Below are 25,518 nucleotides of genomic sequence, written 5' to 3' on the forward strand. Positions count from 1 at the left end.
CCTTAGGTAACAGTTTGAGTAACTGAACTGATGTTCTGTCTGATCCAATAGCATTAATGTACACTGTCATTAATAATACATTCTATGGCTAAAATGAACAACTCTGGAAAAAACAGATGTTGGTGAGGATGTGGAGAAAGGGGGACCCTCTTACACTTTTGGTGGGAATGCAAACTGGTACAGCCACTCTGGAAAATAGTACTGAGTTTCCTCAAAAGTTAAAATAGAGCTCCCCTACAACCCAGCAATTACACTACCAGGGATTTATTCAAAGGATGCAAACACAATAATTGGAAGGGACACATGCACACCAATGTTTATAGCAACAACATCCATGATAGCGAAACTCTGAAAAGAGCCCAGATGTCCACCGACAGATGAATGGATAAAGCAGATGTGAGATTATACACACACACACACACACACACACACACACATATTTATTTATATAGCTAAAGTCATGTCTCATATATGATGGAATATTATATCCATACATACATACAATGGAATATTACTCAGCCATCACAAAGAATGAAATCTTGCCATTTGCAGTGACATGGATGGAACTAGGGTATTATGCTAAGAAAAATAAATCAGTCAGAGAAAAACAAGTATCATATAATTTCATTCATATGTGGAATTTTAAAAACAAAACAGATGAACATAGGGGAAGGGAAGGAAAAATAAAATAAGATGAAATCAGAGAGGGAGAAAAACCATAAGAGACTCTTAACTCTAGGAAATAGACTGAGGGTTGCTGGAGGGGAGAACAGTGAGGGGATAGGGTAACTGGGTGATGGGCATTAAGGAGGGTACTTGAGGTAATGAGCACTGGGGATTCTATTCAGCTGATGAATCACTAAACTCTACCTCTGAAACTAATAATACACCATATTAATCAATTTTAAATAAAATAATAATAAAAATAAATAAATGATTAATTCTATACTTTCTTTCACAAAGAGTGGGCAAGAAGCTCCACAATTTTTCCCTAGTGCTACTGCTATGAAAAGATGAGCTCAAGGATAGATTTTTCTCTAGGGAACATTACGTATAAAGGAAGCAACAGGTAGGACAATTGACACAGGCTTAAAATAATCTTGAATTTTAACTCAAAATTCCAACACCCCCCCAGATGCTTCTCCCCTGCGTTCCCTTCCTTGATTTTTTTGTACCACCATTCAATCTGTTTCTCAAATTTAAAAATTTAGAAATGATCCAAGACTTCTCCCTCTCTCCATACTGATATACCTAATCATACATTCTAACAAATACAGATTTTTCATAAATAAATAACATATAAATAAAAGTAATACATGGTGTGAAAAAAATAGAACAGAAAAAAATATAATTAAAAGTAAATCTCAGGTATGGGGGGGCGCCTGGGTGGCTCAGTGGGTTAAGCTGCTGCCTTCGGCTCAGGTCATGATCTCAGGGTCCTGGGATTGAGTCCCGCATCGGGCTCTCTGCTCAGCAGGGAGCCTGCTTCGCTCGCTCTCTCTCTCTCTGCCTACTTGTGATCTCTCTCTGCCAAATAAATGAATAAAATCTTTAAAAAAAAAAAAAGTAAATCTCAGGTATCTGGGTGGCTCAGTCAGTTAGGCCTCTGACTCTTGATTTTCACTCAGGTCATGATCTCAGGGTGGTGAGATTGACCCCCTGCATTGGGCTCTGTGCTCAGCATGGGGTCTGCTTGGGATTCTCTCTCTCTCTGCTTCTGCGCCCTCATCACTGCCTCCATCTCCCTCTTCCCTCGCTTCCCCTTCCCTGCTACTCCCCTCTCACACACTAGTTCTCTCCTCTAAAAAAAAAAAAGTAAATCTCAGGGCACCTATTGTCTTAGTTTAGGCCTCTGACTCTTGATTTCAGCTCACGTTGTAATCTTAGGATTATTAGATCAAGCCCCACATGGGGCTCTGTATTTCATGTGGAGTTTGCTTGAGATTTTCTCTCTTTCTCTCTAAAATAAATAAATCTCTTTTTAAAAAAAGATTTTATTTATTTATTTGACAGAGAGAGAGAGATCACAAGTAGCAGAGAGGCAGGCAGAGAGAGAGGAGGAAGCAGGCTCCCCACTGAGCAGGGAGCCTGATGCGGGGCTTGATTCCAGGACCCTGAGATCATGACCTGAGCTGAAGGCAGAGGCTTAACCCACTGAGCCACCCAGGCATCCCAATAAATAAATATTTTAAAGAAAAAAATTAAATCTATTCTTACCCTTAAGTACCAATCTCTTTCCTCAGGTGTGACCATGTAATTTCCTGATATTGCTCAAAAGCTTTCATACATATACCAGCCTGTGTGTACAAGTTCGTATGCAGAGTCTATATTTATGTACTGTAACATTTTTCAAAAAAAATTTTTTCACGAATGGGATTACACAATATATCCTATTCTACTCCTGGATTATTTCCCCTGGATTCTGGAAATCATTATGTTTCATAGGGATGTATTAAAATTATTTTTAATGGCTATATTTCAATTTTATGACTATACTACCAACTCCTATTTATGGACAATTAGGTTATTGCCAATTTTTCTTTGGAATTACCAAAATGCTTCAGTAAATATTTTTGTATAAGTATCTTGAAATTTTGCATAAGGTATTTTGAAAGACTTTGAAATTTTTCAGAAAGTCTTAGCTGGAAAAATCACTGGAAATTTTCTAGTATGAATTGATATATTAAAGCATCCTAAAATAAATAGGAAAAACATGACCAGTCTGATAGAAAAATATATAAAAGAAATGAATGGGAATTTCATAGCAGAAGAAACATAAACAACCCTAAACATATGAAAAATTTTTCAAAATTCAAAGTAAGGCTTTTACTGAACACATATCACTTCTGTACCATTGTAAACATTTTTTACCTCATCAGTAATGAGGAAAATGGAAATTAAAACCACAACAAGATATGATTTCACATGGACTTGAATGACGAAAAATTAGAAAGTCTCATAAAAAAAAGTTAACAAGGATGTAGAATAAGGAGAATTTTTAATCCACTTCACTAACGGAGTATAAACTGGTGTGACAGCTTTGGGATTTATAGATGGCTCTCTTCTTCCTATATTTTCACGTGGTCTTTTCTGTTTCTGCGTGTTTGTCTGTGTCCTAATCTCTTCTTACAAAGACTTCAGACATGTTAGGTTAGAGCCCACCGGAGTGATCTCCTTTTAACTTACTGTCTCTTTAAAGACCCTATCTCCAAATACAGTCACATTCTGTGAGGACTTCAACATAACGAATTTTGGAGGAGGAAAATTCATCTCATAGCAGGCACTTAGACTACACGGAGATTTTAATATTCTCCCCTGTATTATTATTTTTTTTCTCTAAGTGTTCTCCCACTGGGATTTCTTAACTTTTATGACTTAAAATTCTGTCTGATGAACAGTTTCTACACAATGTTTCAAATTTTTTGATAATTCTCAGTGATGTTAGCTTTTTGAAATTTTATATCCTTCCAAATCCAGATAAACCATTCTTTTTTTTTTTTTTTTTTTTTTTTTTTTCAAATAAACCACTCTTAAGCAAAACCGAAACTCCCTGCATTCCTACTTCCTCATTCTGTTTCTTTACTGCAGATCTTACACACCCTCCAAGGAGGAGTCAGAGTATCCAGAGACCAGAGAACTCCACAACTGAACTGCTTAGTTTTTCAAAAGAACCTTGTCATTTTGTCTCCTGGCCATCAGGAAAGGTTTAAGAAAATGCTAAATCAGCTGCGATTTAACGAAGTTTAAATCAAGTTCCTGACATAAAAAGAAGGAAGTTTTCAGGAAAATCCTGGTAAGTTACTACATCATTAGAACTTTATATTTTCTGCCAATGGGACAGCTATTTTTTTTTAAACTCTAGCTGTACTTTTTATATGAACACATGTGTTCCTAGATAAACGATTGTTTGTAAAGATATTGAAAGTACTTAGAAATATCAATGGATTAAATACATACTGACTTATTTTACTGAGCCTAACTCTGTAAATGCTCCTCTAAAAAGAAATGTACCGTTACTTGTACTCAGAGTGGTGAGAAGTTTTCCAGGTTGTATAGATTAGTGGGAAAGACAACAGAGAAAAATCAGGAATATAAACACTAAAGGTTGTAAAGGAACCTGTGGTCATGTGCAATTATACAAAATTCTGTCTTCCATAACTTAAGATGTTATTAGAAGTTTTACCTTTAGTCAAAGATAAGACTCTCCAAAGTGTTATTTTGCTTTGTAAGAATTTCCTTCACATTCATTTTTTTACAGCAATCTGGTTAAAAACTGAAACGGAAACTTAACTTCAGGAAATGAAACTTAACTTGTTTGTGTGTGGTTTCATTTCATCAGACCTGCAGAGGGGGTGTGTGTAGCCCTCCCAGACTAGAATCAGGATTCTACAGCATTCTTCCCCAGGGGTCATCTCCAAGAGTCCTACAGAACAGAACTCCTCAGGGCATTGATACCTGGGGAGCCCCGAGGACCCTCCTGAGATGAGGCTGGGTGCGCACCAGTGCTTGAGCCTAAGTGCTCTGATGATTTGGTGCTTCTTGTTCAATACTAAAGAGAGAAAACTGGAGTAATTGTTAGAGAATGGCGTTCTTTAGCTCCCTTACCAATAGCTAATGTTATTACTGATAGAATCTGAGTTTGTAATTGTTTCAAACAGGAAGATGAGGCCCGAGTTATGTCAAGTTAGTCTCAAAAGTTGTCCACACCAGTCATTTTGATCTTTACTTAGCTCTGACAATATGCATGCAGGTGCTTTTATAACTGATAGAATATGAACTGTTTAAAAAGTATTATTGAATATAATAGGTTCAAATTGTTATATGTGCACTACTGTTGCTGTGAGCCAAAGAGGGAGGTTGGGAAACTTTGACATTATACTGGGTCCAAGGATAGTATTAGAGTTTAGTATATCATATTAAAACAAGGTTTTGCTGATTTTTCCATTTAACAAAAGAAGGTTCCAGATTTGGGGAATAAATGTCTGTGATCTTGTCTGAGAAGAATGTTTCTATTTCCCTGGTATCTGTTGGCAGAATCTGAACAAAAAGAAGTGAGAGAAAGCTGCCATCTATTAGGTGGCATGAAATTCCCCGTTTCGACACCAAAAACACCACACAGTGAGTCACCGGCCATGTATAGAGGCCTGAAAGCTGTAAGAAAAAGGGATGCACTGCAGAGGGAAATTCCTGATGTGCTGCTTCATTTCTAGCATGTTAGGCCTGAAAAATAAATAAATAAATAAATAAATAAATAAATAAATAAAAAAAATAAACTTTTTATAAAATTTAAAAGGGGCACCTGACTGGCTTAGTCGGAAGAGCAAGCAACTCTTGATCTCTGGGTTGTGACTTTGAGCCCTACGTTGGGTGTAGAGCTCACTAAAAATTAAAACAAAAACAAAAGCAAAAACTGCAGAATGTTGGGCCTTATTGGAAATAATCACTGTCTAAACGGAAAGAGGACTCTGTCCTCTCAGTCTTTAGGATATCCAGAGAGGGGAGGTGGTTAAAGTACTGAAAGAAGACTCTGGCTAAGAGAAGGTATTGCAGCAGATCTGAACAGAGCATGTCTGTGGAAGGAGGTAAGACCCTCCCCAAGAGACCAGCTCTCCAGAGCACTGGCAGCAAATGAGAACGGCAGAGGTACTGAGACTCTATCCAACACAGAGGACCCACAAGAGAGGCCCAGCCCAGTATGAGAAATGACCTTATTTGGGAACTGTGAGTGACACAGCAGAAATGATACAGAATGTTGTGAAGGTCTGCAGGAGACACATACTTATTAAGTGTTTTTTCCCTTTGACAAAATTTCCTTTCCCTTCTTTGTGACCAGATGATTGAAGCTAGAGTTAGTTCTGGCCTGATGAGCAACACAGTAAACAAATATTCTTAGATTTCTGTCTGGGATTCAAGCCAAGTGAAATAGGTGCCCTAGTGATTCAATTGCCCTAGTGAAAGGAGCAAAGTCCTTTGGTCTTTGATGCACAGACACGGCTAACTCCAGAGTTTTCAAAAATTCCTTATTTTAAACTACCCTGAGAAAGTGTTATTCATTCAACAAATGTTTGTTAAGTAGCTACTCTGTGCTAGGCACTGTAAACTAGTGAACAAAATGAACAAATGTACAAAATCTTGTCCTCTTGTGGTATACAGAATAATGGGTGGGGACAGAAAAAGAAACAAAATAAATGGGTAAGAATACGTGGAATACTTTATTGTAATCAATCTTAAGTATGTATATATAAAGGGAGGGAAAAAGAGAAAGAAAGAAACCAGAGGAGGGATCAGAAATACTGGAGATGGAATAAAGTTGCCTGCAGGCTGGCCAAGCATAAGAAATGAGAAGAAGATAGAGATGAAAGGCCCAAGGGAAGGGAGGGAAGGAGCCCCACATGTATCCAGGGACCTCCCAGGGAGACAAAAGGAACAGAAGGCCAGAAGCAGTAACAGGTTCAGCCAGCAAGGAACAACAAGGGGGTTGGACCAGCTTTCGAAAGGAAAACGAAAGTAAGATGCGGTATCAAAGGGGTAGCCAGGTGCCAGGTCATGTGAGGCCTTACAGTTCCATAGTAAGGAGGGGGGCTTTCACTCTGAGTCAAATGGAAAGCCACTGGAGGGATTGAACAGAATATTGGCATGTTATTTCCATTTGGACAGGCCCACTCTGGCTGCTCTTTTGCCTAAGTCCCCCGCAGGATCAATAATAGCAAGAGGGAAACAAGTGAGGGAGCCACTCTTGTCATCCAGGAGAGGGGTGGGGGCTTGGTCCGGCTGGTAGTGCTGGAGGTGGTGGTTGGTGGTCTGGTGGTCGGATGCCTTTTTTTTCTTTTTTTTTTTTAAAGATTTTATTTATTTATTTGACAGAGAGAGAGATCACAAGTAGGCAGAGAGGCAGGCAGAGAGAGAGGAGGAAGCAGGCTCCCCGTGGAGCAGAGAGCCTGATGCGGGGCTCGATCCCAGGACCCTGAGATCATGACCTGAGCCGAAGGCAGTGGCTTAATCCACTGAGCCACCCAGGCGCCCCGGTCGGATGCCTTTTAAAGAGACCGTCCAACTACAGGATTTGCTCCACATTGAATGTGGAATGTGGGAGGAAAGAGAATGCCTGCAAAGTATTTTGGGATGTTTATCTAATCTATTAAAAAGTATTTAAATATAGGAAGGGATGCCATCTTGGTGGAGGAAGTTCTTTTCGTCATTATTCTATATGTTTGAAATTTTTCACAATAAAAAGTTAAGGGGAGGGGCACCTGGGTGGCTCAGTGGGTTAGGCCTCTGCCTTCAGCTTAGGTCATGATATCAGGGTCCTGGGATCAAGCCCCACATCGGGCTCTCTGCTCAGCGGGAAGCCTGCTTCCCCCTCTCTCTCTGCCTTCCTCTCTGCTTACTTGTGATCTTTCTCTCTCTGTGTCAAATAAATAAATAAAATCTTTAAAAAAAAAAAGTTAAGGGGAAAATCTGTCTCATAAACACTTCCTAAGCAACAGTCCCATCAATTACATTTTCATTTCCTGTGATATCATTTTTTTTCTTTTTATGTAACAGGTTCTTAACAAAAGGCAAAACTGGAAAAGGACCAGATTGGTTCTGCCTGCATCTTTACTCCGTACATAGCTGCTTTCCAGGACATGAATCTTGCAATTTTTCAAGAAAAGGCAACTATTCTAATAGTTTGACATCAAAGAACCTCATAAAGACCAATTTCAGATTGCTGATATAAAAAGGAAGTTCTCAGAAAACCCCTGGTAAGTTTCCAATCATTATAGATACCTGCTTCAAAAGCTTTAAAAGCTTGCTTTAAAAGAGTTCTTTAAAAATGAATTCTAAAAACTAAAACAGAACTTCGAAAGTGAATGTATTTTCAAGTGCACATGAGCTACTTCTAATGAAACGATTCTAAAAGGAATGAGAAATCTTCTGTTTTCACATTTATCTATCACTAGATGTTACTTGCACTGACTGTAGAATTCTTTAACTCACTGAGCCACCCAGGTGCCCCCTGACTGTAGGATTCTTTAAAAATGGGTGGCTCATGTGCAAAAACAATGAATACTGTTACGCTAAAAAAAATAAATAAATAAATTTAAAAATTCCTCAGTTGAAAAAAAAAATGGGTGGCTCAGTCAGTTGGGCGTTCAACTCTTGATTTCAGCTCAAGTTGTGATCTCTGGGGTCATGGGGTAGAGTCATGCTCTGTGCTCAGGAAGGAGTCTGTTTTTCTCATTCCCTCCCTCTGCCCCTCCCTCCCCTCTCAAACGAATACATAGATCTTAAAAAAAAAAAAAACCTTCCAGCAACTGTGGTGCAGAGTGTTTCTAGAGTTGGAAGACACTGGAGGCTAGAAAGACCTAACCAAGACAACACTGCTTCTTGTCCCATGGTCTTACACAATGAAAACAGGTTGGCTGAGAGGAGGAACATTTGATCATGATATTGTTTTCCTGACCCCTTCCCCTTTATTTACTTTATTTCTTGCCAACATAAATGTCGTTCATGTTTAAAAAATATGCCAACACTCCAGGATATAAATCAAATCAAAGAATGTTCATGAAAGGCTTTTGTAAGCCTCAGAACAGTGAAGTACATTAAATTTTTATATAAATATTAACAAATCATCACCCCAAACAAGTTTGAAGATACTGATTAGGCCACAGAGTTATACCAAAGCATTATTAAAATTTTTTGCCCAGGGCGCCTGGGTGGCTCAGTGGGTTAAAGCCTCTGCCTTCGGCTCAAGTCATGATCCCAGGGTCCTGGGATCGAGCCCCACATCAGGCTCTCTGCTCCGCGGGGAGCCTGCTTCCTCCTCTCTCTCTGCCTGCCTCTCTGCCTACTTGTGATCTCTGTCTATCAAATAAATAAATAAAATCTTTAAAAAAAATTTTTTTTGCCCAAATCATAGTCACCTTGAATTAAATACATAGCTCTAGTCAAATATGGATTGTAGACTAAGATGAAAAATTCATGGGAAAGTGTTACCAAATATATAGTAACTTCGAATCATTATGTAGCTTCTCAGCTCCCATGATAGCAGTGAGCTTCTGAGAAATGTTTTGATGTTATAAAGGGTCTTCATCTTTGAACAATGGAAGAACCTGTGGGACAGAGATAAAAAGACAGATGTGGGGAGGATAAAAGCCATTCCAATTAAAGAAGAGTGCTCCCATCTCCCTGTGGTTCCTAACAGAAGTCAAACAATAAAGGAAAAAATGAAGGGGATGCCATCTAAAAGACAAGCCCTCCCACCATCCACATGTCACACACACAACACACTCACACATACACACACACATCTCTGAGCATCTAGTAGCTGATAAGCAGGAAACAACCCCTTCATGTGTTGTTTCTAGGAGAGTGCTGGAATCTAGTGGAATTGCTGTAATCACTAGCTAAATCAGAAGAGAGGGTGCCTGGATGGCTCAGTTGGTTAAGCAACTGCCTTCGGCTCAGGTCATGATCCTGGAGTCCTGGGATCGAGTCCCACATCGGGCTCCCTGCTCAGCAGGGAGTCTGCTTCTCCTGCTGACCTCTCTCCTCTCATGTGCTTTCTCTCTCTCTCATTCTCTCTCTCTCTCTCAAATAAATAAAATCTTAAAAAAAATAAATCAAAAGAGAAAATCTATAGCTTTTCCTTATAATATTTGGTGTGGCCAGGGGTCAAGGTAAGAGAGGACTCTGACTAAGGAAAGATATTGCCACAGACCTGGATTGCCCCAGATCTGGACAGAGCAAGTCTGTGAAGAGTGATGAGAGCATCTCCAGAGGAGATGCCTGGAGATGTGTGGATCTCCTCTCCAGAGCAAGAGGTATGGACAGTCCATTCAGAGAACAGAAACTAAAATAGAATGTATGGACCTAGTAACAGAAGAAAAGTCACGAAGCAGGACAGTGGTAGATACGGTTTTAAGGTTTAACTTCCCAGTTGCAATAGGAAGTAGGGTTACCAGGGAAAATGAAAACGCTGAGGAGGTATTGGAGATTTGATGAGAGAGAAGAATGTGTGAAATAGCCATTTCGGACAGTGAGAGTGAATACAGCAAGGAAACAGTATGGTAGCTCAGAGCATTAACAGTCCACTGGAGGACAGTGGTCATGACTTCAAAGTGAAACCTGGATATAGAGGGTCATTGTCCAGCCATGGTCCTAACATTGGCAGAGTACAAGTGGAGGGAGGAGAAAGCATGTGATTATAATGAATGGAAAAAAATATCAAGCTAGTTGCCAGGGAGAGGCAGGAGGAGATGCAAGGATGGGGAACAGGAGTGAGAAAGTAATAGAATCTAGAATTGGTGAGTTACAAGTCTTGATGTTAAAGAAATATTAGACATTGAGTACTAAAGGTAGTGTGTCTATGGGTGCCTAGATGTCTTGGTCAGTTAAGCATCCAACTCTTGATTTTGGTTCAGGTCATGATCTCAGGGTCATGAGATGCAGACCCATGTGGGACTCCCCATAGGCAGAGAATCTGCTTGAGATTCTCTCTCTCCCTCTGCTCCTTCCTTCTCCCTCTATATATATCTCTCTCTCAAATAAATAAAATCTCTTTAAAAAAAATAAAGGTAGTGAGTCAAAGGAGCAGCAGATCCTGGTGAGAGGGAGATATTTGAATCTGAGATGCTGGAAGACTTGTAGCCATTGGTGATTCTATTTGTTTGAATGGGCTGCTGTAACCAAGTACCACAGGAAACTGTGTGGCTTAAACCACAGAAGTGTATTGTCTCACAGCTCTGGAGGCTGGAAGTCTTCAAGATCAAGATGTTAGTGGGGTTGGTTCCTTCTGTGGGCTATGAGAATGAATTCCCTGCCCCTGCCTCTCCTTTAGTTTCTGATGGTTTGCTGGCAACCTCTGGCATTCCTTGGCTTAGAGCTCACCCCAATCTCTGCCTTCTTCTGCATGTGGCATTGTCACTGTGTGTGTGTGCCTCTGTGGCTAAATTCCTCCTTCCTATAAAGATACCAGTCATATTGAATTAGGCCCACTCTAACGGCTTCATGTTAACATCTGCAACCCTATGTCCAAAAAGGTCACATACCAAGGTACTGGGGCTAGGAAGTCAGAGGTTTTTCAGGCATAAAGGGAATGCCTATACACATTGCTTACAAAAAGAATTTTTGATTCGTGTTGGTGGCAGAAAACCATTCTTTTTTTTTTTAAGATTATTTATTTATTTATTTGACAGAGAGATCACAAGTAGGCAGAGAGGCAGGCAGAGAGAGTGAGAGGGAAGCAGGCTCCCTACCGAGCAGAGAACCCGATGCGGGACTCGATCCCAGGACCCTGAGATCATGACCTGAGCCGAGGGCAGCGGCTTAAACCACTGAGCCACCCAGGCGCCCCCAGAAAACCATTCTTGACTGAACATAATTGATTGCTAAGGCTATCACTAAGCAGAACTTTTGCTAGCAAGTAGCAAATTGCAAGGGTTAGGACTGAGTCTTTAGAATATTTTCTTTGGTTCTACCAGTGAGGAAAAGCATAACGCCATCTCCTTAATGGCTTCCTGGCTCCATCTTAATCCCCTTGACGTAAGTGGCCCTATTTCACCTATCACAAACACAGAAGTTTGTTGGGGGGAGAGAGGAGTCACAATTCAACCCATAGCAATTTGTGATAAGGTCAATGGTGTGACCATAACAGTGGAATGCAGGGAGGTCAAGGTCATTGGATGAGCGGCAGTCAAGATGAAGAAAGTCCAGTGTATTAAAGGAACATCTGGGTGTCTAGGGAGCCACCAAAAATTGTGATGAGAATAGTGTCTGAGGATATGAGGGCCTCTTTCCCTCAGCTGCTTACAGAAAGGGGGTCAAAATATATTAAAATATATAAAAAGCAAGTACTCACCAAATTTTTAAGGTATGAAACATTTTAAGAATAAATTTAAAAATAATACAGGAGTCATTTTTTATTCAGCCTTTTCTCCGAAGTGACTTCAAAAAATCTTTCATTAGGAATATGCTTATTAATAACTGCTTATCTTATTGGTTCCATATAGTGCTTGTAAAGAGGTAAGGCAGAATCTCTCCCTTCAGTCTTATCTGAGATGACACTTAGGGACTCTGCAGAGGAGACAGGAAAGATCAGGGATGAGCCTCTAGGCTCCTGCATTCGAGGAGTCATCTCCTAGTCAGTAATTCCCTCTGCCCAGGAATTCTCTTTGGCAGGACCAGCACCTGGCTCTGGGGACAGAATCAGGGACAGCCCACTGCAGAGCACCACCACACCCACCTCCTTGGACCCACTGGATAGGGCTTTGGAAATCCCACCAGGTAGACTATTCCTTTTCCCCTTCACTCTGTCCCCCAGACTTGCTCCCTCTACCTTCCTCCTACCCTACTCCAGAAGCTCTACTTTAACTTCACCTGCCCAGTGTCCCCCTGAATGACACCCCCTAGTGACACTCCTCTCCTCCTCACAGATCCCAGAGTCCTTTGCCCCTTATTGCGTCTTACACAAAACGCTATCACAGTTTGTCATGATAAACTGTTTTGAATATATGTGTGTATGGGTCTTCCTTTTTAAAATTTTCTCCACTGGACTATAAGTCCTATGAAAAAACTTCACATCCCTTTTGTCACCACTAGTTTTCTTAAGCATGATGCCTAATAGGTGCTCAATAAATATTGGTTGAGTGAATAAACAAATGATATTGATCTCTGGTTGCGATATGTATGCTAATTCTAAGACCTCTTCCATCTATACACTGTAAGTGAATGGAATTGATAATCCAAAATATGTTTATAACATTCATTGGCCCGTTGCTTATAGTTTGCTAATTGGCTCAGGACTAGGTGTGTCCTGCAGAATGAAGCCATAGTGACTAAGAGGATTCAGGATACTAAGGCACTAGGAAAAGTTTTATGCAAGCAAGCAGAAGCTGCTGTGCCCAGCGGTAGCTGCCTACCAGTAAGACAGGGTAAATCATTCTAAAGTGCTTATGGTATTCATACCATAAATGACCGGCATGTGTTTCTTCTCTGGCTGGTCACAAGGCTATAGGCTGGGGCTTTAGTTTAGCTCATCCTCCAGATATGACCTCAAGAAGACCCTCTGGAAAAGTTTCTGCAAGAAACCCCAAACATAGAAAGGTCAAATTTACAGTTTGGCTAGACTTTGTGACTTGTTATATAAAAACCTAGGATCTTCATATCTTTCATTTAAAATGATCTTTCTTTTGAACTAGGATCTTTAAATCTTTCATTTAAAAAATTACAGATCTTTTTAAATGTTTGTATTTTCTCTTTATAGTTTAATACTTCTGTTTTGTTTGATACTTAATGTTTTTAATCTATTTATCCTTATAATATTTTCACCTTCCTGTTTTCCCTTATTTAAACCATTCTATTTATTCCTTTTTTTTTAAAGATTTTATTTATTTATTTGTCAGAGAGAGAGAGACAGAGAGAGAAAGATCACAAGTAGGCAGAGAGGTAGGCAGAGGGAGAAGCAGGCTCCCTGCTGAGCAAGGAGCCCGACATGGGACTCGATCCCAGGACTCGATCATGACCTGAGCCGAAGGCAGCCGCTTAACCAACTGAGCCACCCAGGCGTCCCTGATTCCCTTTTTAGTTCTGATTCATGACGTTGGGGGTGGGACCTGAGAATTTGCACTTTTACCGTGCTTCCAAGTGGTGATAATGCTGCTGATCTGGAGGCGATATTTTAACTGCTCTCAACCTCATCTGCACAGAATGACACTGACAGATTTCGAAAAGTACTAAGGCTTGAACTTTACACCCACTCCCTCAACCAACTATCAGAATGTGGAGTCCCAGGTGATTCTAATGCTCAGCCCAAGTTGAGAATCCCTGCTCGAGGGTGTTCCAGGATATTCAGTTCTGGAAATTCAGCAAAGTACATAACTGTGGGAGCTCCATTTAGTCTCATATCAATAATTTAGGCTGAAATTGTTTGTTTGTTTTTAATTTTAAATTACAATATACTTTTAATTCAGTATAGTTAACATACAATGTTATCTTAGTTTCAGGTGTTCAATATAGTAATTCAGCAATTCTGTGCATTACTCAGTGCTCATCATGATAAGTGTACTCTTAATCCCTGTCACCTGCTTCACATATCCCCCCCACCCACCTCCCCTCTGGTAACCACTAGTTTGTTCTCTGTGGTTAAGAGTCTGTTTTTTTGGTTTGTCTCTTTTTCCCTTGTCCTTTTGTTTTGTTTTTTTAAATTCCACATGTAAGCGAAATCAAATTGTATTTGTTTTTCTTCGATTTCTCTCACTTATCATTATACATTATACCCTCTAGATTTATCCGTGTTGTTGCAAACGGCAAGCTCTCATTCTTTTTTATGACTGAGTAATATTCCATCATGTGTATATACAACATCTTCTTTATCCATTTAGCTATCTATGGACACTTGGGTTTGCTTCCATAATTTGACTATTATAAATAATGCTGCAATAAACATAGAGCTGCATGTATCTTTATAAATTAGTGTTATCATATTCTTTGGGTAAATACCCAGTAGTGGAATTACTGAATCATATAGTAGTTCTAATTTTTAATTTTTTGAGGAACCTCTATACTATTTTCCAGAGTAGCTCTACCAGTTTGCATTCCCACCAGCATTGTAAGAGGGTTCCCCTTTTTCCACATCCTGACCTATTTCTTGGGTTGTTGATTTTAACCACTCTGACAGGTGTGAGGGGATATCTCATTGTGATTTTTGATTCATATTTCCTGATGATCAGTGATGTTGAACATCTTTTCATGTGTCTGTTGGCCATCTGGATGTCTTCTTTGGAGAAGTGTCTATTTATGTCTTCTGCCCGTTTTTAACTGGATTGTTCATTTTTTTTCAGTGTTGAGCCCAAAGTTCTTTGTATGTTTTGGATACTAATCTTTCATCAGATAGTGTTCTCCCATTCAGGAGGTTGTCTCTTAGTTCTTTTGATTATTCCCTTCATTGTGTAGAAGATGAAGTCCCAATAGTTTATTTTGCTTTTTTCCCTTTGCCTCTCAAGACCTATCTAGAAAGAAGTTGCTACAGCTGATGTCAAAGAGGTTACTGCCGGTGTTCTCCTCCAGGAGTTTGTGGTTTCAGGTCTCAGATTTAGGTTTTTAATGCATTTTGAATTTATTTTTGTTCACTGTAAGAAAGTGGTCCAATTTCATTCCTTTGCATGTGGCTGTCCAGTTTTCCCAACACCATTTGTTTAAGAGACTTTTTCCACTGGATATTCTTTCTGCTTTTTTGAAGATTAATTGACCATATAGTTGTGGGTTCATTTCTGGGTTTTCCATTCTGTTCCACTGATCTATGTGTTTATTTTTGTGCCATTGCCATTATTTTGTTGATCACTATAGCTTTGTAATATAACTTGAAGTCCAAAATTATGGTGCCTCCAGCTTTGCTTTTCTTTTCAAGGTTGCTTTGACTGTTTAGGGTCTTTTGTGGTTACATACAAATTTTAGGATTATTCTTTCTAGTTCTGTGAAAAATGCTATTGGTAGGGATATATAGGGATTGCATTAAATGTGTACATTTCTTTGGGTATTATAGACATTTTAATAATCTTTGTTTTTCAAATACATGAGCATGGAATGTCTTTCCATTTCTTTGTATCATCTTCAATTTCTTTCACCAGTATTTTATACTTTTCAGAGTACAAGGTTTTCACCTCTTTGGTTAGGTTTATTCCTAGGTATCTTATTGTTTTTGGTGTAAATGGGATTGATTCCTTAATTTCTCTTTCTGCTGCTTCATTATTGCTATATTGAAATGTAACAGATTTCTGTTTAATTTTGTATCCTGCAACTCTACTGACTTTGTTTATCAGTTTTAGCAGTTTTTGGTTTTGGGTGGTTTTTTTCTGTTTTTTGTTTGTTTGTTTGTTTGGTGGAGTCCTTCAGTTTTCTTTCTTTTCTTTTTCTTTAAGATTTTATTTATTTATTTATTTGACAGTGAGAGAGAGAGATCACAAGTAGGCAGAGAGGCTGGCAGACAGAAAGGGGGGAGCAGGCTGAGCAGAGAGCCAGATGCGGGGCTTGATCTCAGGAATCTGAGATCATGACCTGAGCTGAAGGCAGAGGCTTAACCCACTGAGCTACCCAGGTGCCCTCAGGTTTTCTATATAGAGTATCATGTCATCTGCAAATAGTGAAAGTCTTACTTTTTTCTTACCGATTTGAATCCCTTTTTTTCTTTGTGTTGTCTGATTGCTGTGGGTAGGACTTTCAGTACTATGTTAAATAACAATGGTGAGAGTGGACATCCCTGTCTTGTTCCTGACCATGGAGGAAAACTCTCAGTTTTTCCCCATTGAGGTTGATATTAGTTATGGGTTTTTCATATATGGCCTTTATTATGTTGAGGTATGTTCTCTCAAAACCTACTTTGTCAAAACCTACTTTTTTTTTTTATCATGAATGGATGTTGTACATTGTTAAGTGCTTTTTTTTTTTTTTCTGTTTGCATCCATTGAAATCATCATGTTTCTTATCCATTCTTTTCTTTTGTTGGGGAGGCAGGAAGGGTGGAGGGGCAGAGGGAGAGAGAGAGAATCTTAAGCAAGCTCCATGCCCAACTCAGAGCCCTAGCAGCACTGAATCTCACAACCCTGAGATCATGACCTGAACCAAAATCAAGAAAAAGACACTTAACCAACTAAGCCAGACAAGTACCCCAGGTATCCATTCTTCTACTAAGGTGATGTATCATGCTGACTAATTTGCAAATACTGAACCACCTTGTAATGCAGGAATAAATCTCACTTGATCATGGTGAATGGCTTGGGTTCTTTTTATTTTATTTTTGGTAATTCTGGCTAGAGGTTTGTTTTATTTATTAATTTTTTCAAAGAACAGCTCCTGGTTTCATTAATCTGTTCTATTGTGTTTTTAGTTTCTGTAGCATTTATTTCTGCTCTAATCTTTATTATGTCCTTCCTTCTGGTGGCTTTAGGCTTTGTTTTTCTTTTTCTGACTTCTTTAGGTGTAAGTTTAGGTTGTTTCTTTGATATTTTTCTTGCTTTTGGGAATAAGCCTGTATTGTCATATATTTCCCTCTTAGGACCCCTTTTGCTGCATCTCAAAGGTTTTAGACTATTGTGTTTTCATTTTCATTTGTTCCCATGTTTGTTTAACCTCTATGTATTTGTGATCTTTCCAATTTTTTTCTTGTGATTGACTTCTAGCTTCATAGTGCGTGGTCATAAAAGTTGCATGGGATGATTTCAATCTTTTTGTATTTGCTGAAGTCTGTTTTGTGGCCTAATATGTGATCTCTTCTGGAGAAAGTTATGTGTGAACTTGAAAAACGTGTATTCTGCTGTTTTTGGTTGATTCCTGCGGTATTTAGGATGATTTGATAATTATCCAGTTGTGTACATGGGATGTGACAAAACTAGGGTGCTCCTGCTCTGCTGCCATCTTTCTCTTCTTTCTCATTATAGTTTTTATTTGTATTTCCCTGATGATGATGAGCATCTTTTCATGTGTCTGTTGGCCATCTATATGTGTACTTTGGAGAAATGTCTATTCATGTCTTCTGCCCATTTTTAATCAGATTATTTGTCTTGTTTTGTTTTTGGTAATGAGTTGCATGAGTGCTTTATATATTTTGTATATAAACCCTTTATCAGATATGTCATTTGCAAATATCTTTTCCCATTCAATAGGTTATCTTTTAATTTTGTTGATTGTTTCTTTTACTGTGCAGAAGCTTTTTATTTTTTTGTTATTTTTTAAAGGATTTTATTTATTTATTTGACACAGAGAGATCACAAGTAGGCAGAGAGGCAGGCAGAGAGACAGGGGGAAGCAGGCTCCCCTCTGAGCAGAGAGCCTGATGTAGGGCTCGATCCTAGGACCCTGGGATCACGACCTGAGCTGAAGGCAGAAGTTTAACCCACTGAGCCACCCAGGCACCCCCTGAAGCTTTTCAACTTGATGAAGTCCCAGTAGTTTATTTTTGCTTTTGCTTCACTTGCCTCAGCAAACATATCTTGAAAAATATTGCTACATAGGCTGAATTTGTTTTAACAAAGTTAAAAATTCATACTATTTTCCTTATCTAATTTCAGTCAGGCCAGGCCAGTTTGAACTACAGCTAATTCTTTTGGTACCTTTGAGAGCCACAAGAATTAGCCAACCAAATTGATTATCTTGACATTTTGCTGCCTCATCTCTTTCCACCTTTGTGGCCTAATAGCTTGAGTTCCAAAAGAGAGTGGGTGATAAGTTAACTGGTTGCTTCATCACTATGTAATAAAGATGGTCATCTTCCTAGTCAAGAAAGGAGGTTCCTGTTCCCCAACCCACCTCTACTTATCCAGTTTTTTAAAATTTTCCTTATTTAATTAATCTCTACACTTAATCTGGCACTCAAACTCAAAACTCTGAGATCAAGAGTCACACACTCTACCGACTGAGCTAGCCAGGCACCCCCCACTTACCCAGTTTTATATATTTTAAGTTCATTTGCAATATTCAGCTATGGGAACCAATGCCTATGTTACTTAAGATTCTGGGTTTGTTATAAAAACCCAACTTTCACAGAGTTAAACCTAAATAGGAAAATTACTATATGAATAAAGGTACATATCACCCTAGTTAGAAGCTACTGCTTCACAATTATAATCATCTTGGAAATAAGGACACTAATTGGGACTATAAAACATTAAAAATAAGTATCAAGTAGTTTCAAAGTCACCCTTGAACAATATTTTGTATATGTTGTTTATATAAAATTACATACATAATTCACTGCGTGATTTCCATGATAAAATATAATACTAAAATACTTATTCTATTACTTTTCCCAAGGAAGAAAATTGCAGATTGAAATGAGTGAACAAGTAAATCTACCTGAAATTATAAACGACTGGACCAAAGAGCATGTGAAACAATGGGTAACCAAAGACCTTAAGATTGATGAAAAATATGGGCAGATTCTGCTCACTGAAGAAATAACTGGATTAGTCCTGCAGGAATTAACTGAGAATGACCTTAGAGAAATGGGGCTACCACGGGGCCCAGCACTTTTGATAAAACGTACATATGACAGATTGACTAACAGTTCCTCTGAAAGTAACAATCAGGGTTCTGGACAATTAGATCATACAAAACCCTCCAAAAAAGAACACCCAAAAAAGCCACAAAAGGTGAAAAAGGAAGAGGAAAAATCAGTGTTATCCAATACTGATCATGATCTCAGAGAGACCAGAGATAACAAAGAACAAGAATCGATTCTTATGAAAGAAGATTCGTTAAGTGAAGGAGTGACCACTGAAGACCGAAGTGAGGATAAGCTACAAACTGAACACTTGACTTGTATGCCATATCCTTTTGATCAGTTCCATAACAGCCAACGTTACATAGAACATAGAATTCTACAACCTGAAACTGGCCCACTCAATCTCATAGACCCGATACATGAGTTCAAAGCCCTCACAAATACAGAAGCAGCCACAGAAAAGGACATTAAGATGAAATTTAGCAATGAAGTCTTTCGATTTGCATCAGCTTGTATGAATTCACGCACCAATGGCACTATCCATTTTGGAGTCAAGAACACACCACACGGACAAATTGTTGGTGTGAAAGTCACCGATAAGGATGCCTTCATTGACCACTTTAATATAATGATCAGACAATACTTTGAAGGAAATGAGATCAATGAAGCCAAGAAGTGCATTCGGGAGCCAAGGTTTGTAGAAGTCCTACTGCAGAACAATACACCATCAGACAGATTTGTCATTGAAGTAGATGTTATTCCAAAACATTCTGTATGTGAAGAAAAATATTTCTTAATTAGGATGCAAAATTGTAAAAATGAAACATGGAAACCAAACCAAGATCATTCACTGTTTGTGAGAGATGGTCCCAGCTCTAAGGATATCCTGGCCAATGTCAAGCAACGAGAAAGAGTTTACAAAGAATTTTTACAAAATTTGAAGTCAGTAGTAGCATCTAGAAAAGAAGCTGAAGAAGAATATGAGGTGAAGGCAAATAAGAAGGAGAGTGAAGGACAAAAGCTGGTTAAACTTCTCATAGGCAACCGAGACTCACTGGATAATTCATACTACAGCTGGTACATTCTTGTAACAAATAAGTGCCATCCAAACGAAACAAAGAACTTAGATTTTCTAAAGGAAATGAAATTGTTTGCTGTGCTGGAGTTTGACCCTGAATCTCTGAGCAAGGGTGTGGTCAAAGCTTACAAAAAAGGTCGAGTAGCAAATCTTCACTTTCCAAATCAGTTTGAAGAAAAGACAAGTAACATAAGGGAGAAAATTTCCAGTTTGAATCTTTATGATCAGCCCAGCTGGATCTTCTGCAATGGCAGGTCAGACTTGAAAAATGAGAGCTATAGGCCTCTAGAACCACATTTATGGCTCAGAGAAAGAGCTTCTGAAGTCAGAAAGCTGATTTTATTTCTCACAGATGAAAATATAATGACAAGAGGGAAATTTTTGGTAGTGTTTCTATTATTCTCTCCAGTGGAAAGCCCAGGAGATCCCCTCATTGAAACTTTCTGGGCTTTCTACCAAGCTCTCAAAGGAATGGAAAATATACTGTGTATCTGTGTAAACTCACAGATTTATCAACGATGGAAAGATCTACTACAAACAAGACTGACAACAGCAGAAGAATTAACGAACCACAGTATTTCCACTTTAAATTTAGAAATCATAAACAGTACTATCCTTAAACTAAAACCAGTGACTCAGTCATCAAGAAGATTTTTGCCCTCCCATGGATTTTCTTCAATTATCTTAGAGAAAAAGGAAGAGGATATCTTGACTGCACTGGAAATCCTCTGTGAAAATGAGTGTAAAGACACAGACATAGAGAAAGATAAATCTAAATTCCAAGAATTTAAGACATCAAAAGAAGAACACTTTTATCGAGGTGGCAAAGTATCCTGGTGGAACTTCTATTTTTCTTCTCAAAACTATTCTTCAGCTTTTGTCAAAAGGGATAGTTATGAAAAGCTTAAAGATCTGATACAGTGCTGGGCAGACTCTCCTACACCAGTATTTGCAAAACTTATCAATCTTTATCACCACCCAGGCTGTGGAGGTACTACCTTGGCCATGAATATTCTCTGGGACCTAAAGAAAAACTTTAGATGTGCTGTGTTAAAAAACAAAACAACTGATTTTGGAGAAATTGTAGAACAAGTGACCAAATTAATTACCTATAAGGCAACGAGCCATGAAGATTACTTTCCCGTACTCCTCCTTGTGGATGATTTTGAAGACCAGGAAAACGTTTATGTCCTGCAGAATGCCATCGATTCCATTTTAGCAGAGAAGGGTTTGAGATATGAAAAAACACTGGTAATTATCTTAAACTGCATGAGATCCCAGAATCCTGATGAAACTGCAAAATTAGCAGACAGTGTTGCCCTAACCTACCAACTTTCTCCTAAGGAACAAAGAGCTTTTGAGGCCAAATTGGAAGAAATTGAAAAGGAACACAAAAACTGTGAAAACTTTTATTCCTTCATGATCTTGAAAAAAAGTTTTAATGAAATGTATATAGAAAAGGTAGTCCGGAATATCCTAAAAGGACAGAATGTGGACAGCAAGGAAGGACAACTCATTTCTTTCCTGGCTCTACTCAACTCTTATGTTGCTAATTCTACAATCTCAGTATCACAATGTGAAATATTTTTGGGAATCAGACACACTAGTACCCCCTGGGAACCTGAAAGCCTAGAGGACAAGATGGGAGCTTATTCTACACTTCTAATAAACACAGAAGTTGCAGATTTTGGGAGATACACAGGTGTGCGCATCATTCATCCTTTGATTGCCATCTTCTGTCTGAAAGAACTGGAAAAAAGCTATAACTTGAATAAGTGTCAAATTGCACTAAAGATCTTAAAGGAGGATTTATTCTATGTTTCTGGAATAGGAAGAGAAAAATTTCAACACGACGTGCAAACTCTTCTGCTAATAAGACAGCGCAAGGAGTACGGGGATGAAACAGACACTTTGTTTGCCCCATTAATCGAAGCTTTAGAGAATGAAGATATTGAAAAGGTCTTGATGGCTGGGACTATTCGATTCCCACAAAATGCGTTCATTTGTCAGGCCTTAGCGAGATATTTCTACATTAAAGAGAAGAATTTTAGCATTGCTCTGGATTGGGCAAACCAGGCCAAAAAGAGAGCACCTAAAAATTCCTATATCTCAGATACCCTTGGTCAAGTCTACAAAAGTCGAATCAGATGGTGGTTGGATGAAAAGAAAAACTCCAAGGATATTACAGTTAATGATCTAATATGCCTCCTGGAAGCCGCTGAAAATGCCTCAAAAGCTTTTAAAAAATCCCAAGAACAAGCTGAGAGGAAAGCCTGCGAAACGGAGGCCTGGACACCACAGAAGTTACAAAGAAAATATGACACATACAACACGGCCGGTTTCGTCGGTGAAATAGAAGTTGGTCTTTATGCTATTCAGATTCTCCAGCTCACACCCTGTTTCCTCAAAGAAAATGAATTATCTAAAAAAGCTATGGTAGACTTTTTATCAGGAAAGGGGATGAATCCCACAAATCCAAAATGTGAATATTATTTGGCTCTTAGCAAGTTCACATCCTACTTAGAAAATTTACAATCAGATTTGAAAAGGTGCTTTGACTTTCTTGAAGACTATATTGTTCTTTTGAAAGTGAGGAACATCCAAAAAGAAATAGGAGAAATCTCATTAAACAAGAAAATCACTCGTTCTTTCAGGAAATATGGGGGACTTTTCTGCTCTTTGGATTTGGGTTTGCTACAAAACAAGGAGAATCAGTTATACCAAGAGGAGAATTGTAGGAAAGGTCTAGAAGCTTTGAGAGCAGATAGGTTTTCTGGACTCCTGGAATATCTTCATCCAAATCGCAGAGAGGCTGCAACCGACATGGAAAGTATAGTGAACAAATATTCTTTCCTATTGCAGCAAAACCCAAATAAGCAGCTGAAAAAGGAGAAACTAAATTTCATTTTAGCCAACATTATTCTTAATTGTCTAAAACCCCACTCCAAGTTCATCCAACCGCTTAGCATACTGAAAAAACAGCTCCGAGAAGTGTTGCAATCCGTAGGACCAAGTCATCAATATCCAGACCCTTATTTTTTGGCCTGCCTTCTGTTCTGGCCAGAAAATCAAGAACTAGATGAAGATTCCAAACTCATGGAAAAGTATGTTTCTTACTTAAACAGAACCTTCAAGAGGCAATACAGGAGCATGTGCAGGTCCAAGCAGGCGAGCACTCTGTTTTATCTGGGGAAGAAGAAGGGGCTCCACAGTCTTGTTTGCAAGGCTGAGATAGAGCAATACTTCAATAAAGCACAAAATGTAAATTCCCTCTCGCCAAGCAGAGACCCATGGAAAAAAAAAGAAGTCAAAGACCTCCTGTGTCGTCTAACTGGTCAAGCTGAAGGCAAGCTGATCTCTATAGAATACGGAACAGAGAACAAAATTAGAATACCAGTGATACCTGGTTATTCGGGTCCACTCAGAAATGGTGGGAACATAGAAAGAGTGTCCTTCTACCTGGGATTTTCCATTGAAGGCCCCCAAGCATATGACATAGAAATAATTTAAGAAGCTACATTAATTCAAATATATTTATTCATAATCTATTATTTTCTTCCCTCTCTCTATTCTCATGGCATTTTGATAACATCAGCTTACCTATAAATCACAGATTTTGCTTTTGTGAATTATAAGGTTTTTGATGGCATGAAACGTGTCTACACACAGAGTTTGGCACACAGTAGAGTTGATTGTTCAATGTTTTAAAATGCACTTTCAGACTAACATATTCAGCTGGTATCCACTGGTCACATCACAACTGGTTGTAGATCAATAAAATCTGTTTTAATTCTATCACCCTTGTGAATATTCTGAATTGTGAATTATTTTATTCAGTGGGAAAATAGAGATTTAAATAAGATGATTATGGAAGGAAAAGCGCCCCCTCAGTTTTTGGAAATCAAACCAAGGGAGCCATACCAGTGTTCCACTTACCTCAACTTGGTATCAATAAAAATGCATGGGAAGTAAATATTTTGTTCTCTTCCTCCATCCACCCCTACCCCTATACATATACACACACAATTCCTGGGCTCCTTGCCCTTCTCCCAACTTCTTGCTTCAGGGAAGGGGAAGAGAAGAGAAAACAAAGTAGTCACAAGCTTGGACTCCCTCTGTCCTCTTACTCCCATTTACAGATAAAACTCTTTCTTTGGCCACTCTTGCTTCCTGTTAACATGGTCTTATCTTCACCTGTTCTTTAGAGCCCATCTCTTCTGTCTTCTGTTTTACACTGCCATCTTTTCCCTTTTTATTTCTCAACCTGTGCTATGTGCTGTTCTCTCTGTCAAATATTCCCTTATTTTCATCCAACACTTTCCATATGATTCTTCTGCTTTGTCCATCACAACTCAATTTGAATCAGCTCCACCAGAAAATTTTCTCTGGCCCTTATAACCTATGCCTGACTTCCTAAAAGAACTTCCTCATGGCAGTATGCGTTCCCAACTTTCCAGTGCCAGAACTGCCATCCCAGAACCTTGCCCCTAGACTTAAACCAGCCAGAAGGGCATCGAACAGTGTTCCAGAGCTTGGATTTTAAAAGCCATCCATTGCTTATAAAGTGAAACCCTTGCCAATGTAGATTAAGTCAAATACTTAACAAATAGATGTTTATTTATCTACTTCTTCATATCTCCTTATAAGTAACTTAGGTATTTCAGGTTTCAAACCCAATTCCTCTTGTCATCAAGATGCCTATTCCCTATCAGTGTTCGTCTCACCAGTATTTTTACGAATCTCTGGGGAACGCTCATATGGCCCACAAATATGTCCCATTGCTAGAAGCCACATCTTCTGCTGCCCTTGCTCCAAACTGCAGCCTCCCTTTTCCATGGCCCAGCTGTCCATCTGGTAGCAGCCTGTCCCACATGGCTGCACCCCCCTGGACACAGGCCCAGCCCTTAAACCTTCCCAACTCAGCTAAGACTGGTCTACAGCATTTAGCAAGACTAAACTAACAGTTTGACATAAAAGAAAAAAGTTAAAATAGAAGGAGGAAAAATTGTTAAATATCCCTGTTATTCATGACTATCCTCCTAGTTCACAGACCCAGCTCCTCTACAAGGCTTTTTAGGGGGCTTCTCTCTTTTCGGTCCCCTTTCAACAGCTATATCATAGGATGGCCCTTGCTCAGCACTTCCACATGAGACAACCCCTAAACAGGAATCGTTGACTTGGAGATTAGGATGCCAACCATCTGAGTCTCCAGAAAGAATTATGTTTTTTCTGAAAAGAACTATAATATGCAGAGATGTCATACACCCAAAAAGAGGACAGAGTTTTACATGATTATATAGAGCAGTTCAACTCTCTATTTTAGAACAGATTCTTTGCTTTATCATTCTAGAATCAAAGAGCCCATTAAAATGTTTTTTTTTCCCCAGAATAAATGCCTAGTCTTCCTTCAAAGGTGAATTTGTATTCTACCTATAGAAAATCATGAAAATTTACAGTATCCTGG

At 38.9% G+C, this 25,518-nt stretch overlaps 1 protein-coding gene across 2 annotated transcripts; it reads left to right on the forward strand.

Annotated features, from left to right (window-relative positions):
* Nucleotides 1–3,569: 3,569 nt before the first annotated feature.
* On the forward strand, nucleotides 3,570–23,852 carry SAMD9L (sterile alpha motif domain containing 9 like). 2 transcript variants are annotated; one of them, XM_046020225.1, is made up of 3 exons: nucleotides 3,570–3,793; nucleotides 7,546–7,745; nucleotides 18,787–23,852. In XM_046020225.1, exon 3 carries the CDS (start codon nucleotides 18,807–18,809, stop codon nucleotides 23,562–23,564), a length of 4,758 nt encoding a protein of 1,585 aa, XP_045876181.1. In that variant the 5' UTR covers nucleotides 3,570–3,793; nucleotides 7,546–7,745; nucleotides 18,787–18,806; the 3' UTR covers nucleotides 23,565–23,852. The 2 variants fall into 2 exon arrangements, with proteins under 2 accessions (XP_045876181.1, XP_045876182.1); XM_046020226.1 differs by having other exon boundaries at nucleotides 18,791–23,852.
* The last annotated feature ends 1,666 nt before the right edge of the window (nucleotides 23,853–25,518 follow it).

The sequence above is a fragment of the Meles meles genome, chromosome 10, assembly GCF_922984935.1.
Source record: "Meles meles chromosome 10, mMelMel3.1 paternal haplotype, whole genome shotgun sequence".
Lineage (NCBI taxonomy): Eukaryota > Metazoa > Chordata > Mammalia > Carnivora > Mustelidae > Meles > Meles meles.